The following is a 16,171-nucleotide window of genomic DNA, read 5'->3' as shown; positions in this document are numbered from 1 at the left end:
TTAACTGAGTAGTTTGTACACTATACGGAGTCATCAAATCAGCAATGAAAGCTTATTGGAAGGTAGACCAGTTCAATTGTGTGTGTAGTGGGACTAGTTTTCTGCTTAGCTTTTAAAAAGCCAAACCCATGAGAATTTGAGTAGCAGGAAAAGTAATTCAATAACAAGCCTATCATCTTAAAAGGGAAAGGTGAAGTACCCAAGGCAGCATAGTTGTAAAGGTAAACAGTGAGGCGTCGCTAGTTGTCCTAAGTACAACTTAATTCATTGCTGATGTAGTCAATTAAGGCCCCGAAACAGCAAGCCTTACAGTATTCTCAAGTTTCAAGAAGCTATAGCCTAATACGAGCCTTGTTTTGTGGACTATACTCAGGAAGCAATTATATAATTACAGCAGGCTAACCAAACTATGAGGCGGGGAACAGGCTTAACTTGATCTGAGCAAAGATACTGTTAGTCAATAAGAGAGCAATACTAATTTCCCCACAACAATGACAAGACTCCTTGGGTGAATGTAAAACATTTAATTTAAAAATGTTGACACTACAATATATAAAATAGCTATTATAAATGCACATAGTGTATTCTATAGCTGCCAGGTTTACGTTTTTAGGAAACTGTAAGTTACACTGTGGTTAAGACTTGTAGTTTCACCCTTCTGAAAGTCCACATTTGTCACAGTGATGTATGGTCAGACTTAACAGCCCCAATTGTTAAACACTTGGATCAAGTTATAACCAGTTTTATTGCAAAAAGACCCTGTACACATTTATATCAATTCTAGTACCTTACAATTTTAGCTACCCAACAAGTCATTAACATACAGAAACATGCATAAAAAGCAAGAAAGATCACCCATCCCTTCTGCATATTAGCAACTTGTCACTGCCGAGCAACAAGGCTCACATCACTGAGTTATGTGAACAGTCACTTTTTAGCATTCATCCTGAGTGAAAGATGGAATGACTTAAGTACAAATGTAACATATTATAAACAATTTCATACAAAAAAAGTCACAAATTGAAACCAAAGTATTTTACAGAATTTACTACAAAACACCATAAAAACTGCCTCCTCTTAAGCCCTCTCCCCCCGTATCCTACGAGCCAACTGGATGTCTTTGGGCATGATGGTGACTCTCTTGGCATGGATGGCACACAGGTTTGTGTCTTCAAAGAGACCCACCAGATATGCTTCACTAGCTTCCTATTTTAGAGACAAGACAAAGACACTGTTAGGAACCATGAACCAACTGGCACTTGTAATTCCACCACCACTCCCTGAGTCAGTGCATACAGTAGTTCTTGAACCCCATCATACCTGCAGTGCACCAATGGCTGCACTCTGGAACCTCAAGTCTGTCTTGAAGTCTTGGGCAATCTCCCTTACCAGCCTCTGAAACGGAAGCTTGCGAATCAGAAGCTCTGTGGACTTTTGGTAACGACGAATCTCACGCAATGCCACAGTGCCAGGCCTAAAGAGAAATGAAAGCAAAGTGTTAATACACACAGTGTTACAACACAATATAACAATTTGGGGTAACATCAACATTAGAATCAATTTTCAGAGAAGCACCCCTGAAGGAAAAAATGCTTTGAGGTCCCACTGGGTTTACAATGACATCAACTGTCAGGCACAAGGCTACTTAATATTATTGTCCATTTAAAGATAATACCAACAGGACTCATTTTTGTTAGAATAGTGCCACTACTCTCTTTATCATTTTGTTTCTACAGATTAACATGATAGTCCTAGATTCTTTGTTTTAAGAAAAACACCCACATTCTGCTTTTTAAAAATGTATGTATTATATGAAAACCTGTAACGATGAGGTTTCTTGACTCCACCAGTAGAGGGAGCACTTTTCCTAGCAGCTTTGGTAGCCAGTTGTTTACGTGGAGCTTTGCCACCAGTGGATTTACGGGCAGTCTGCTTGGTACGGGCCATTTCCCCTTACTTTTCTAGAAGGAAAAAAAAAATGCAATGCGTCAACAGAATTTCCTAACACTCACTGCCCTACGGTATGCGGCCACATTAGTTTGAACTGGCCATCTCTTCCCCCGAAATGAAACCGAGATGAACGCTGTCAGTGGTCTACTACTCCCCACAGGTGGCAGCCAGCCAACCAAGCACATCCCCCACGGGACAGGAAGGAGGAATCACGTCATCTCCCGCCCACGCGCAACAGAGGGACCGAAACCAATCCCCCCACCCCGCCTGTAATTAAGTTGCTGCGGAGGTAGCCACTAGGTTATTTATCTCTACTACAGCGATACAAACCGAACAAAGGGCATTTTGCCCTTTTCCTAGTCCCCCCCTCCTCATCCACGAGTGCGCCTCAAAAAACAAGGGTCATTTGCAAAACCTCCCCCCACTACAGGCCGCTCACCACTCACCACTTTTAGGAACAAATCCCTTGAAAAACACTTCCGCTCCAATCAGCCGGTCTCTACGTCCTCCTCCTTTTCCAACGAACCTGTAACTGTCCCCTCCCCAGCGCGGGGACAGTATTTATACAGGGAGGGGGGCCACAACGTCATGACCTCACAATACAGAGACACAGCGCGCAGAGCTATTGGCGTCTACCTCCGCCGGCGCAGTGACGACAATTGACACAAAGGCCGTTTCCCCGGATCTCGGAAATGATTGGATGAAAGCTCGACAGCCGATTGGTTCTTAAACTAGGGCGACGATTGGCTACTGTGAGCTAGAGCAGACCAATTGGAATTGTAGCCGAGATGGTAGTTCTGATTGGCCGATAGAAAACATAGTTTGGATCCTACTTTTTGTTGCAAAGCTCCACAATGGAAAGTCAATGGGAAAGAAAAGCAGTCTGTTTTGAGCGTCCCAGACTCAATGGGGAGGGTGACTGGGGAAAAATAAAGCTAAACAGATGCCTGGAGAGGAGAGACTAACATAGGTAGTAAGGCTGTAGCCAGATCTCACATTCATCTACCTTTGCAATAACACATCCAATGCTGTATATTTGCAAGTTTATTTAATGTTTCTTTACTTATATTTCTCTAAAAAAAAAGATTTTACACAAATTCCACTTTAAAATGACAATTTCTATACTATCTTTCACACAATAGCATTATAAATGAGATACATCAAGATCAGGAAACTGATATTTTTTCCTCTATCAAAAAACATTTCTAATAAAATGCAAATAAATACACATATATCCCCACCCACCCCACAAGAAAATCCCCAAACCCTGAGAATCCATTTTACACACTAGTTGACTTGACTGTCAAAGTCAATCTTATACAACAAATACAGAAAGAAGTAGCACAAACATTTACAAAGCATACAAAAGAAATATGAAAAGCTCCTGGTCTGCAGACAAGTATACAGAGTATGATGTTCACAAGTTCATTGCAGATAATCATTGCAGGTTCTAGGATCAGGGCCTCATTTTGCAGTCTCTGCTGTAAAACACCCTGAGAAATGCAGACAATTGCATATCATCTACAAAATAGTTGGTAGGTTTTCATATACATCTTTCATACATGAAATGTATAATTAAAAAGTAAAAAGGCCCCTAATTCCAATAAAACATGGGTACTTTATTATTTACAATAATGTAACTGTAATGTACAGTACATTATTTTAAATAAGGTAAACAAGTCTATCAGTGGCTACTAGTCTGAGGGCTATAGGCCACCTCCAGCCTCAGAGGAAGGATGCCTCTAATCAGTTGCAGGGGAGCAACAGCAAGAGAGAGGGCATGCCCTCAGCTCTTGCCTGTGGGCTCCCCAGAGGCATCTGGTGGACCACTGTATGAAACAGGATGCTGGACTAGATAGGCCTTGGGCCTGATCCAGCAAGGCTGTTCTTATGTTCTAATACATTCTTAATAAACTGGTTATATAAGAGCTGATTATTATGTAGAACTACAGTTTTATAATTTAAATGTGTTTAAAACTGAGTGTAAGTTTATCAAATTTGTTGTTGTTTTTAATGTTACAATGCTTTGCAAAGTAAAAACAAAAACAAAAACGTAAAACCAAACACAAACAGGCTGTGTTTGTAGGCTTAAAACGGAGTACATAGTGAGCAGAACCAATCACATAAGCTTTACTGACTAGGGCATTTCTGTTGAACTTAACATCTTTGTTAAAGAATTCAATATTTTGCATCTTGTATTTTGAAATTATTTTCTTTGTACAAGTTGAAATTGATACTATCACCAATGAGACATATACTGTACACCTTACCAAGTCCTATTCCCATTGGACCACGGGATGTTAATTATATTGATAAAGGTAGTTAACATTGTATGAAATAAATGTTGTATGACATAATACCAGACATAGCTTCATTTTTAAACAGGCATAGATCAATGTGACCAAATGCTGCTAATTTAAGCAATGTATTTTATTCTAGAGAATCACCACACATAGACAATAGCTGTCCTCCTTAATTTAAAACACAGAAGCTTTGTAGAACAGACACTGTAGCTTAATGTCTTCCACTTGTTTCAATCCTTCATTTAGTATTATTATTGTTATTGTATATTGCTTTTGCAGTCCACAACTACTCCATGATTTACAAATACATTTTAACTTACCCAGTTCTCTTGCCGTATTTGTTGAGTCAATTAGTCTGCAGTCAATTAAACAAATGCAGACATATGGAAATATATAGCCAATGGGAAATGCTTTCTCACACCTTATGGAAGTTATTATTATTATTATTATTATTATTATTAATTACATTTTATATCCCGCTCTTCCTCCAAGGAGCCCAGAGCGGTGTACTACATACTTGAGTTTCTCCTCACAACAACACTATGAAGTAGGTTAGGCTGAGAGAGAAGTGACTGGCCCAGAGTCACCCAGCTAGTATCATGGCTGAATGGGGATTTGAACTCAGGTCTCTCCGGACTTGGTCCAGCACTCTAACCACTACACCACACTGGCATTATGCAATTAGGTTTAAAGTGAGTTCCTTATAGTAACTGTAGACAGAGGTGCACCTAGGTAATTTTGGAGCCTGGACCTAAAGGCTTTTGGAAACACCGCCCCCACCCCACTGCAAGTTAATCATCATCCCCCTACGCACACACATGTGCACACACACCATGAAACACGCAGTATAACACGTGGGTTCTTGAAGACACGAATAGCAACTGAACACATAAGAATATAAAACAGGTATATTTATACAAGTATGCATTAGCAGAAACATTTCAACACGCAACTTAACATATTCCCATCCCACATTTTTCTGTCCCTACTCCCCCCTCTGTCTCTAAAGCACCCAGTACAGGTCACAATCACACTTGGCTGCCTGGTGCAGTGTGGGCCAGCAGTGACCACACCACCCAAGGACAGACTAAATAGGATTTGGGGCCCCCAGGGGATGTGGAGCCCTGGACTTCGGCCCTGAAGTCCAGGGGTAAGAGCACCACTGACTGTAGAGTAGTTGAGCTGAATTAAATGGAAACCTGCAAAAGTAGGTGGATTGAGAATTGGCGCAGTTGTGAGATATTTATGGAATAAGGGTTGAGCCCATACCCAGCTAGTATGGGCTCATAATGTCAATGCAGTCCAAGGGGAACCCAGTCCCTGCTTTAGTGTTGTTCCTGGCATCAAACGAGCAGCATCCAATGCTGCTTCAGCACAAAGCAGACTCACTATTACAAAGAGTAGGAACATCAAGCTGTGCAGGTGGGACTATACAGTTCCTTAGGTCCTATTAGGCCTGCTGAGCTGGCCCCGAGTTCCTAACCCCACAAGCACAGTTTTGCACTAATTAGGAGCTGTAGAAACACAATTTGTTCTTTGCTTTTTAAAGGCAGCAGCTCTGTGTCCTGGTTGCCTCACATAAGACTATTATGGCTGTTGTAACATATGCCTCTGCTTGCATCACAGGTCCAGGAAGGAGATAGGATTAGGCGACTGTTGGTACTAACCCATTCTGAACAGGGTAGTAACAGTGTATTCAATTCCCTCTACTGACTTCTAGCCTCCAGAAGTTAAAGGTTAGGGATGATGATACATTATCCTAAACAACATATGTAACCATCTATTAGTAAGCAACAATGTACCTGAAATATTACTATAAGGAGGCTTTTTTTTTTAAACCCACAGAAAGGCCAGTGAAGATAGCAGACCAATTCCTATGCATGAATTCACCAGAATTCAGCGGAGTTTATTTCTTTACAAACCTTCTTAGGATCAAACAGTAAATAATTCGTATCAACCAGAGGTTAAGAACACATCTCCAGTTTTAAATAGTCCTGTAGGTAACACCTACACACACACACATATGCAATCATGCCCTCTCAAGTGTACATATGCACACAAAAATGCAAGGATGCAAATGCTCACTTTCACTCTTTCCCACAGACACACATATTTGTTCCACACAAAAGTTTCATCAATACCTTCTCATCCCATCAATACTTGCTTTCATCAAAACTATGTAAGAGAAGTCCAAATAGGAGGCTGTTCGTGGGAATGAAAGAGCCTGGGCAGAATGCCTTGTCCCACTGAAAAATATGGATAAAACTGGGTAATCCAATGACTATAGTTTAAATGATTAACTACAGTTTTACAACCTGGTTCTAAACATGCTACTTGGACATGTTTAGGATCAGGGTGTTATAATGCAATGTACAACTTTATTTAGAACAATCCTGTACTCATCCCATTTACTTCAAGTAAAAGGGCTCTGGAGTAAGAGTTGTGGAAAGCAGGCACACAAATTAATCTATAATGTATTGGATCAGGAAGGCATCTAGTGATACCTTCAAAGGTGATCCATAATTCACAGAATGAAAGATTTGCATTTCAAATAGTTTCAGCCCCTTGACTTCAGGGGCTGAAACTAAACTTGTCTTAAGTAAAGATTTTCCAATTTCAATGGGCTTGCAGTTTTTTTATTATAGGGTGCTGGAGTTTAAAAGAAATTATAACCAAAAAGCTCTAACCCATTCCTTAGAAACCTCAAGCTTTACTCAAATATAATAAAACCAGCCCAGTCCTTAACTAAATTAATGACAACGGGTACAGCAACCAGCCTCAGAATTGATAATGAAGACACTAAAGTGGTGGATAGCTTCTGCCTTTTAGGACTGACCATCAACAGTAAAGGATCCAGGACAAGCAGTCAAGAAATATGCTGCAGAATAGCACTTGGTAGGGTTGCAATGAAGGCCTTGGAAAGGGTATTTAAATGCCGTGACGTGTCTATACTACAAAGATTAGAATCGTTAGGACAATGGTTTTCCCTGTAACACTCTATGGATGTGAAAGCTGGACTTTGAAGAAGCAAGATAGAAAAAGTATTGACGCTTTTGAACTTTGGTGCTGGAGAAGACTTTTGAGGATACTATGGACAGACAGGAAAACAAACAAATGGATCACAGAACAAATCAATCCAGAATTTTCACTTGAGGCACAAATGACCAGGCTCAAACCACATAATTTGGAGACAATGAGGCGAGTCTCATGATTAGTGAGACTCGCCTTTAGGGGTTTGCGGGGAGAGTGGGTTTAGTCTGCTCTCCCCGAAGATGATTGGAAGGGAAGCCCTGGGCAGCTGGATCAGCCGGCCACATGACTGCCGGCTCTGTCATGGAGCCGGCGGGGGCTGCGTGGCCCCTGGAAGTTCCAGGATGCCCCGCGCAAGTGTAGGGGGCATCCTGGAGAGACCCCCAGGGTCGGGAGGTTTGTTTCAGTCACCTGGTGGGGGTCTCCTCATGTGTTGCTGCGGTATGGAGCTGCACCGCGGCAATACACAATCAGAAAGACGAGGTTAGCAGAGCGCTCGCCCAGCTAACCTTGGCTAAGGGGAGGGCAAATTAGGAGGGTTTGCTGCCAGCAGATGATCAGCAAAAAGTGGGCTAGGCTCCCCTAGCCCCCTTTTTGCTGATCGTGAGAATCTCCTCATTATGTGAACACCCAGCTCCCTTGAGAAGTCCATAATGCTGGGGAAAGTTGAAGGAAAGAGAAGAGGACGACCAGCAGCAAGGTGGATGGACTCGATTACAACAGCAATGAATGCACCACTGAGAGACCTTAAAGGCCAAGCTGAAGACAGATCATTTTGGAGAGAATCTATCTATGTGGTCATTAAGAGTCGACACTGACTTGACGGCTCTTAATCAATCAATCAACCAACCAACCCTTAACTTGGGAAAAAATCTTTACTTGGAAATAAAGCCAACTTATTTTAAAGGGGTTTAATTTTTGAATGAGCAGAGAAAGGGCTAGGCCGTAAACAGTATACTATTCCACAGTTTAAGACTGCAAACTTATGGATACTTACTTGGGAGAAAACTGGTTTGAATAAGATAGAGTTCACTTCCAAGTAAACATGCATCTGACTGGTTTGCATTGAAACCAGTATGATATGGCTGGATTGGAAAGGCTAGGACAGGCTATAGATATGCTTTGATCATAATACCTCTTCAATGCACATATAAAGTAAGAATGGTAAAGCACTTGATATACTGAAAAGTAGTACATAAATGGGTATATATGCATTGCATGAATAATAGCTAAAATATCTCCAGTCACTATGGTCAAAACTCAAACCGATTACGGGTTTGAGAGCGTGAGCCTTTTGATTACCTATTGCTGACTGCAGTAGCAATAAACCTCAATTAATAATTCCCAATCCTTGTGTCTGACTGATTGGCTAAGCAGACCCAGGAACGAGCCCCATTCACATCAACTATAGCAAAATGTAACAATTTTTAAAGTTTATGGGATAGTTTATGGCAAACTACTAGTACTCCTGTATCTCACAGCAGCAGACAATAGCTATCATGCTGTAATAAGCCATCAAAATGTTATTTAAATGGGATTCCGACTAAGCGCCCTGACTGCCAACTTCCTATTTCTATAGAACTTAAAATTCTCAGCAGGAATCCCATTTGCCATTTTCTATAGCTAATTAATCCCCAAACAGCAAAACCACTAAACCTGTATTAATCTTATGGGCACTTACTGGGAAGTAAATACCTTTGACCTTAGCGGCACTAGTTTCCGAGTAACCATCGTTAGGGAAGGGCTCTTAACCTTTAAACACAACTGCTTACATTTAAACGGTTTGTGGTCTGCTCTGCACAGTAAATGGATTTGCTTGTACTGCACTGCTGAGTAGCTAGTAATCCACAAAGGAGTTCTTTCTAAACTACAGTTCCTAGGAGACCCCGCGCTGTTGCATGATCCGGGACAGCGTGCGCAGGACAACTCTGGAAGTTGTAGTTTCAAGGGCCGGAAGCCGAGCAAAAGAAAAGGGGGACTTCCCGCCATCACCGGGACTACAAGCCCCAGCATGCTTTGGGTAACCCGGGGCGGTAATGGCGGCGGCAGCGCCTGCGCATTGCGGTCTCCGTGCGGACCGCGCAGAGTGAATAATAAAGCTCTCCTCCTCGGTGGTAGCGGGCGGCGGAGGAGGGAGCGGAAGGCAGAAACATGTCGAAGGGCCCGGTAGCGACCGGGCCTCCCGCGACCGGGTCGGTGGCGCCCGCCAGCGCGCTCCAAGCGCAGCCCGAGAAGCCGCAGCACTACACGTACGTAGCGGGAACACCCGCAGCCGCCACTTACTGCTGCTCCTACCGCCGCCGCCGCCGCCGCACCCCTCCGCCCGCCCGCGCGCCACACACGCCTGACGTCAGCGGGCAGCGTGCGGCACGCGCGCACGGAGACCAACCGCCCGTCCGGAACCGGCTGGAACCGGTCGTGGCCGGCCTGGGCCCGTGGAATTCCGTCTGAGTGGGAGGGGGCGGGGCAGGAGCCGACACCCCCTTCGCGCTTCTTTACTCCCGCGCAAAAATAGCCCCACGGCTCCCTGTCCCTCTCGACCTAGATCTCCTCGCCAAAGAGGATGTCTACACACACACACCCCACAGGCAGAGGCGCGCAGTGCCCGTGATGCGCTGCGGCTTGCGCACCCCTGGCGCCTCGGCCGCCGCGCTGGCCTCCTTGCGGGCCGGGGGTGGGGAGGCGGCTGCTGTGTCCGTCGACCGCCCGCCCGCCGCCCCGGTCCGCCAACCTTCCGCCCCCCTCCTGTGTGTTACGGTAACGTATTGTCACAAAGTAGGGCGATTCCGTGGTCAAATGTTCAAAAACAAAAGATTTCCTTACTTTTTCTGGTCGGATCCTTGTAAAGCGTTATGGCCCCGGGGATTGTACTGCAACCAAACAAGGCCGTCCCCTGTTTTCTCCTCCTAACTGTCATTTTTGGAGTAAAGGCTGTTCCACAAAAGAAAGAGCATCCTACCATGCTATGCCAGAGCTACTCTGGCCCTTCTTGCCATTCTCTTTCACTGATGTCTGTCATTATGGTTAGTGTGTATTTCACTCCAGGGGTGCCCAATTACAATTTCAGAAATGAGGGGAGCTCTGGTGTGTCTTTCTCTTGAGCGCTGTGGAACGGCGGTGTTATGAAATAAAGGATGTCATGCTTGATAGGAATGTCATGTGGAGTAATGTGGTGTACTCTTCAAATAAATGATACCAGTAAAAGAAAGAGCATAAGAACTGCCAACATACATTATCAGTTATCATAAAACAAAATCTTTGTTTGGGTTTTTAAAAAGTCATAAATCAAGGTACATTTTGGGTAGTGAAATGTGGCCTTTTCCATGGAATTCATAGGAGGAAATTTTTTGTTAGTTCTATTCAGAAAACCTTGGTAAATTTTCTTATGACCTAATTCTATGAGCAGCTGGCCCAGCAAACTTCAGGACTGAGGCTGTAGCACTGACTCCTGTCACTGTAAGGTGAGACTGTAGGGTTACACTGCTGGTGCAACTTAGCCCAAGTTAGCTCTTGTACAATTGTGTAGGTCAACTGCACTACACTAGTATCCGCCCCATTTCCATCTGCTTAGCAGCATCGTGCAAAACTGTTGTACAGCAGGATATTAGGCAAAGGTAAAGTATGACTGGGTTGGAACTGGGAAATAACTCTGTCTTAGATTCTTAAAAGGCATGTTGGCTAGTTGCGTGGTATGAGCTGCATCTAGTTCAGGAGAGGCAGAATACAAATGTTGTAAATACAGAAAGCACCCCAAAGATGACATCACTACAGTATACCGCAACTGTTCCTTGGTTTCAACTTTTTGTTATTGGTAGGGCAGACTTGCCTCACTTGCAAGGCATGATAAGGAGCTGTAGCTCAGTGGCAGAGTGTGGAAGGTGCCAGGTTCTGACACATCTGTGTAGGACTGGAAAAGTTTGAAAACCTGGAGAGCTGCTGCCTGTCACTGTGACAATACTGATTAATATGGATTGATAGCCTGACTTATTAAAAGGTAGCTTCATATGTTCAGGCATTGCTTTTGCTTTCGAACGTGCGTCCCGGCAGCCCAGCTGATTGGCTGGGCTGCAGGGGCACCTGATTGGTCCTGGCGCACCCAGGAGAATTGGCTGGCTGGGCGGCTGCAGAGGCAAGGCGGCGGGCCAGGCCGCGGCGGCTTGACCCAGATTATCTGCTTTGTGCCACTGCAAATTTGCATATCTGTTCCAAAGATGTGGGGTGGAAAATGTCTAAAAACAGAAAATTTCCCCAAACAGGAAAATTTCCCATACTTTATTTTTTCCAGTGGAAATTTTCCCATTTCTAATTTGCCTGACATCCAGACTAGCTTTGCTCATGTGCAGCTGTGCGAGTTCTAGACCACCGTTGTGCTGTCACTTGAGTGGGGAAAGGGACAACTTTAACCAATTCTCCCTTCCCTCTCGAGCCCACTGTGACCCTCGGGGACATGTTTTGGTGACATTCAGTGGACTTCAGATGGAAGGAAAGATTAGTGAAAGTCTCTCCATTCCCTGCTCAAGCTACAGCACAACAGTAGTCTGGAACTCAAACTGCTGCACGTGCACAGTGCTAGTCTGTATGTCTGGCACTGTTTCATAAAATTCATTCATAATAATGAATGGATGCCAATGTAATATTAGGCAAGTTCAGCATTCTCAAAGTTGTAATTGTTTTTTCAGGTGATTACACCTAGGAGGGTACATATGTTTTACTGACTTTCTGAGTATTCCAATAAAACAATTTTTTCCACATAAAGCTTTGAATTTGTTTCCGTATAACAGTTACTGCATGTGAAGTGTCTTTATTTATTCTACACACAGCCCTCAAATATTTCAATTCAACTACTTGGCAACTTGAAAAACTTTTTGAGATCTATTGTGGGGAATTAAAATGGTAGAAGTGAGGTGTTTTTTAAAAACCCTTATAGACAGGTCAAATAACACGCCAGATCAGATCATAATTTATTTTAAGGCATCAGGAAAATCTGTGTGTGTGGGAGAGTGAGAAAATGCAAATTTTATGCAAATGAGGTGGAAATGTACATGGGATTTCCCCCCCTGGAAAACTCACATCTTTGGTTTGTTGGGATGTTTCGTCTTTCTGGCCAACGGAAATTGAGCTGGTTTTAAATTAAGTTCTAGTATACCTGTTGTATTTATATTACTATGTGATAAAGAAATTAGTTGTAAAGTGATGCACATTGGGGCAAAAAACACCAACTTCACATATATGCTGATGGGATCTGAGCTGTCGGTGACTGACCAGGAGCGAGATCTTGGGGTTGTGGTGCACAGCTCATTAAAAGTGTCATCACAGTGTGCGGCGGCTGTGAAAAAGGCTCATTCCTTGCTCGGAATCATTAGGAAGAGGATTGAAAATAAAAATGCTAATATTATAATGCCTTTATACAAATCTATGTTGCGGCCACATCTGGAGTACTGCATACAGCTTTAGTCACCGTATCTTAAGAAGGATATTGTAGACCTGGAAAATGTGCAGAAGAGGGCAACCAAAATGACCAGGGGTCTGGAGCACTTTCATTATTAGGCTAGGCTACAGCATCTGAGGCTCTTTACCTTGGAAAAGAGGCAACTAAAGTGAGACATGATTGAGGTGTATAAAATTATGCATGGAGTGGAGCGGGTGGACAGAGAGAAATTTTTCTTCCTCTCTTACAACACTAGAACCAGGGGTCATCCCATGAAACTGAAGGTCAGGAAATTTAGGACTGACAAGAGGAAGTACTTTTTCAGACAACGCATAATTAATCTATGGAATTCCTTGCCATGGGATGTGGTGATAGCCACCAGCTTGGATGGCTTTAAAAGGGGCTTAGACAGATTCATGGACAGGTCTATCAATGACTACTAGTCTGATGGCTGTGGGCCATCTCCAGCCTCAGAGGCATGATGCCTCTCAATACCAGTTACAGGAGAGCAACAGCAGGAGAAAAGGCATGCACTTACCTCTTGCCTGTGGGCTCCCCAGAGGCATCTGGTGGGCCACTGTGTGAAACAGGATGCTGGACTAGATGGGCCTTGGGCCTGATCCAGCAGGGCTGTTCTTATGTTCTTATGTAGTTTTATTTATTGTTTTAAGTTGTGTATAGAGATTTAGGTGTTAGGCAGTTTATAAATATATATAAAGCAAATGGTAGAATGAACTATACTAGCAGTGTTCCCTGTAACATATATGCCCATAGAGCCTATATATTGTTGGCTACAATTCTTAACAGGTTCAAAACCATGGCACTTGTATTTTGTTATTTTTCATTTGTATTTGTTGTGGCTGTGGCTGATAGGAGTTGCAGTTCAGCAAAATCTGGAGGCCTCTAGGTTGGGAACTGCTGCACTAGAGTATGTTGTGTCACTGACCGCTATGAGAAATTTAACAATTTTATCACTTATCCCATCCTAAGCACTTAAAATAAAAGGTATCTGTAATCTTAAAATGATAATTTTGAGAACTACAATTGTCATTTATGCACACCTTTATTATTGAAGATGTCTCCTGGAAGCAACTTCTTCTTTATATATAATTCGCTAGGGCATACCTATGGCTAATTGCATTTGTGGCAGCTCTCGTGAGAATTTGGAGAGCTGCCAGATAGGATAGCTATGGGGACAGGCGGGGGAAGAAAATGGTGGCGGCAGTCGGCTCGCGGGCCCAGGAGTTAACAGCAGCTAGGAAAATGACAGCACCGTAGCCAGGCAGAGAAGGTGGGGCAGGCGGGGAAGAAACAGCGGTGGGTGGAAGAAGGAAGGAAGTGGAGGTGGGCAGAGGAAGGAAGGAAACAGTGGTGGAGACAGGTGGCGGGGAGGAAGCAAGGAAACGGCAGCAGAGGCAGCCAGCCGGGTGAAGAAACAATGGCGCCGGCGAGCACCAGCAGGCGGGAGGGAGGAGAAGGTGGGGGCGGGTGGCAGTCGTCCCTCTAATTTTTTTCACCTCTGTGCGGAGTAAGTTTTGCTCTGGGCAGCAGTACCAAGGCACTGTGTGTGCACATGCATTCAGAGTGGGGCCTTCCTAATTCAACCTGAGTGGGATCTAAAATTAACTGAGCGGACATCAGAAAACTTGTGGGCGCGTGCACATGCACACACCTTAGAGAGAACAGCGGCAGGTGGGACTGGAAGTGGGAGAAGGCGGGGGCGGACGAAAACTGTGACGGCGGCAAGCAGGGGGGAGGAATAGAGGCGCAGATGCTCTGTGCCCGACCCAGCTAGTTATTAATTAAAATCCATCTTCCCTAAGCAGAAACGATAGTGCTGAAAATCACGTTCCCTATTTGTTTTGGACACTGGAATGGTACCACTTGTCATTCCCATCTAAATAATAATAATCTTCTAATGCACAGTGGGATGGGTAAGCATTACCTATTATGCATTAAGATGGGGAGAACACAAGTATGCTGAACCTGCTTCCCTGTGTCTTCCTCAGAGGCAGATGCATATTTACTTAAACATTTTGAAGTTGGCATTTGATAGAATTTTAGATTTGGGAATTAGATGCATGGGGCACTTCAACATCATATAAAGCAAGGTAACGTGGCCCTGAGACAAGCTGCAACTTTACATCTTGGACTGGTTTAAGTAGTTGAACTTGAAGCATGATGATTTCCCCTCTTTAAAAAAACAGTGGAAAATATTGAGAATAGCAGGAGCATAAACATGAAGGGGCTCCTGCTTGGGATATAAAGGTACAACTTTTGCACATCATTTAAAAAAGTTGAGTTTGCCTCAGTGTGAGGAAAATGCTCTTGAAATATGTTAGTGGAATAGTTCAGGCATAACCCCAAACCATAGTTTAGTGTTTCGTTATTGAATTATAAGGAACTTTTGTGGTGTGTGTTCTCTCCTTTCTTATACTGCAGTTCCTCCCTTCTGCCTTAATTTGAGGCTAACCATAGTTTGCTGTTTCATCAAAACCAGCAAACTATGTTTTGCTCTTGCCTTGTAAACGAGGACTGGAAAGCAGGATCAAACTGGCTTCCAGTCCTCGTTTATAGGGCAGGTACAAACCATACTTTGCTGGTTTGAATGAACTGATTTGCCTCAAACCAGGAAAAAATAGCAGTTAATTCACTGGTGCTCAGTGTTTTATATTTTTAGCTTAATATTTTAATTGTGTCTTTTTTACAATCTTGTTTTTAAATTTTGCTGTAAACCGCCTTGGGATTGTTTTAATGAAAGGCAGTATATAAATTTAACAACAACAACAATAATGAATAATAACAAAAAAAAATGAGAGAGAGAGAGTGGAAGAGGACTGTAAGGGAGAATAGTGCAAGAGACAATGACTTTTCATGCAGTGGACAAAATGTCACAGAAGTGGAAGATAAAATCTTGTTATTGGCAGGATTTATATATATTTCTTTTCATAGTGAAATTATCATAACAGCAGGTGGGCTTAGGTGTGTGAAATATTTAGTTGAGTGCTTACATACTAAAGACTGAGGTGTCAGTCTGCTCTTGCAAGTAGATGTACCAAGATAAATATTAAAGGATTTCAGTGGGATTTCAACCAAACTTCCAGAAATGTATGTTTGTGCTGTTAGTTCAGTTGATGGCTATTGGACTGGCATCGTGATCTTGACCTAAACATAGTTGCTTCCATCCAGGGAACACACCATTCAGGGCTGTCCACAACCATCTGAGGCCTTAAGATATAAAAAAGATGATGCGTGCAGTTCTGTATGCCTTGCTCTACTGCTGGATATGGTTTTGTCTTCTCCACACAGCAGCCTGTTGCACACATGTTTGAGCTAATTAACATGGGGAAATTTGTTCATGTGCTTGGATTGCTGTCACTAGATTAGGGCAATTTTGTGAACATGTTATTGATTGAAACAAATTGTTTTCATGTAGGTGTGCTTTGGACTGATTTCCATC

At 43.2% G+C, this 16,171-nt stretch overlaps 2 protein-coding genes across 7 annotated transcripts in view; one reads left to right on the top strand and one right to left on the bottom strand.

Annotated features, from left to right (window-relative positions):
* Nucleotides 1-509: 509 nt before the first annotated feature.
* Nucleotides 510-9,590, bottom strand: LOC128346158 (histone H3.3A). 2 transcript variants are annotated; one of them, XM_053299150.1, is made up of 4 exons: nt 9,567-9,590; nt 1,820-1,961; nt 1,321-1,474; nt 510-1,206 (listed from the first exon to the last, which is right to left on the bottom strand). In XM_053299150.1, the coding sequence occupies exons 2-4, from the start codon at nt 1,945-1,947 to the stop codon at nt 1,078-1,080; spliced, it is 411 nt and encodes a 136-aa protein (XP_053155125.1). In that variant the 5' UTR covers nt 1,948-1,961; nt 9,567-9,590; the 3' UTR covers nt 510-1,077. The 2 variants fall into 2 exon arrangements, with proteins under 2 accessions (XP_053155125.1, XP_053155124.1); XM_053299149.1 differs by lacking the exon at nt 9,567-9,590 and adding an exon at nt 2,397-2,573.
* UNK (unk zinc finger) overlaps nt 9,294-16,171 on the top strand; it is an 84,466-nt gene continuing 77,588 nt past the window's right edge. For 3 of the 5 annotated variants that reach the window (XM_053299131.1, XM_053299132.1, XM_053299130.1), the window contains exon 1: nt 9,295-9,532. In XM_053299131.1, coding sequence (XP_053155106.1) covers nt 9,435-9,532 — 98 coding nt within the window. In that variant the 5' untranslated portion in view covers nt 9,295-9,434. Of the gene's footprint in view, nt 9,533-16,171 lie in introns of all 5 variants that reach the window. The other 2 variants (XM_053299134.1, XM_053299133.1) reach the window with 1 other exon arrangement.

This window comes from Hemicordylus capensis, chromosome 2 (assembly GCF_027244095.1).
Source record: "Hemicordylus capensis ecotype Gifberg chromosome 2, rHemCap1.1.pri, whole genome shotgun sequence".
NCBI lineage: Eukaryota > Metazoa > Chordata > Lepidosauria > Squamata > Cordylidae > Hemicordylus > Hemicordylus capensis.
Note: the sequence above shows the minus strand (reverse complement) of the source record. Positions and strands in the feature narration are given on the sequence as shown.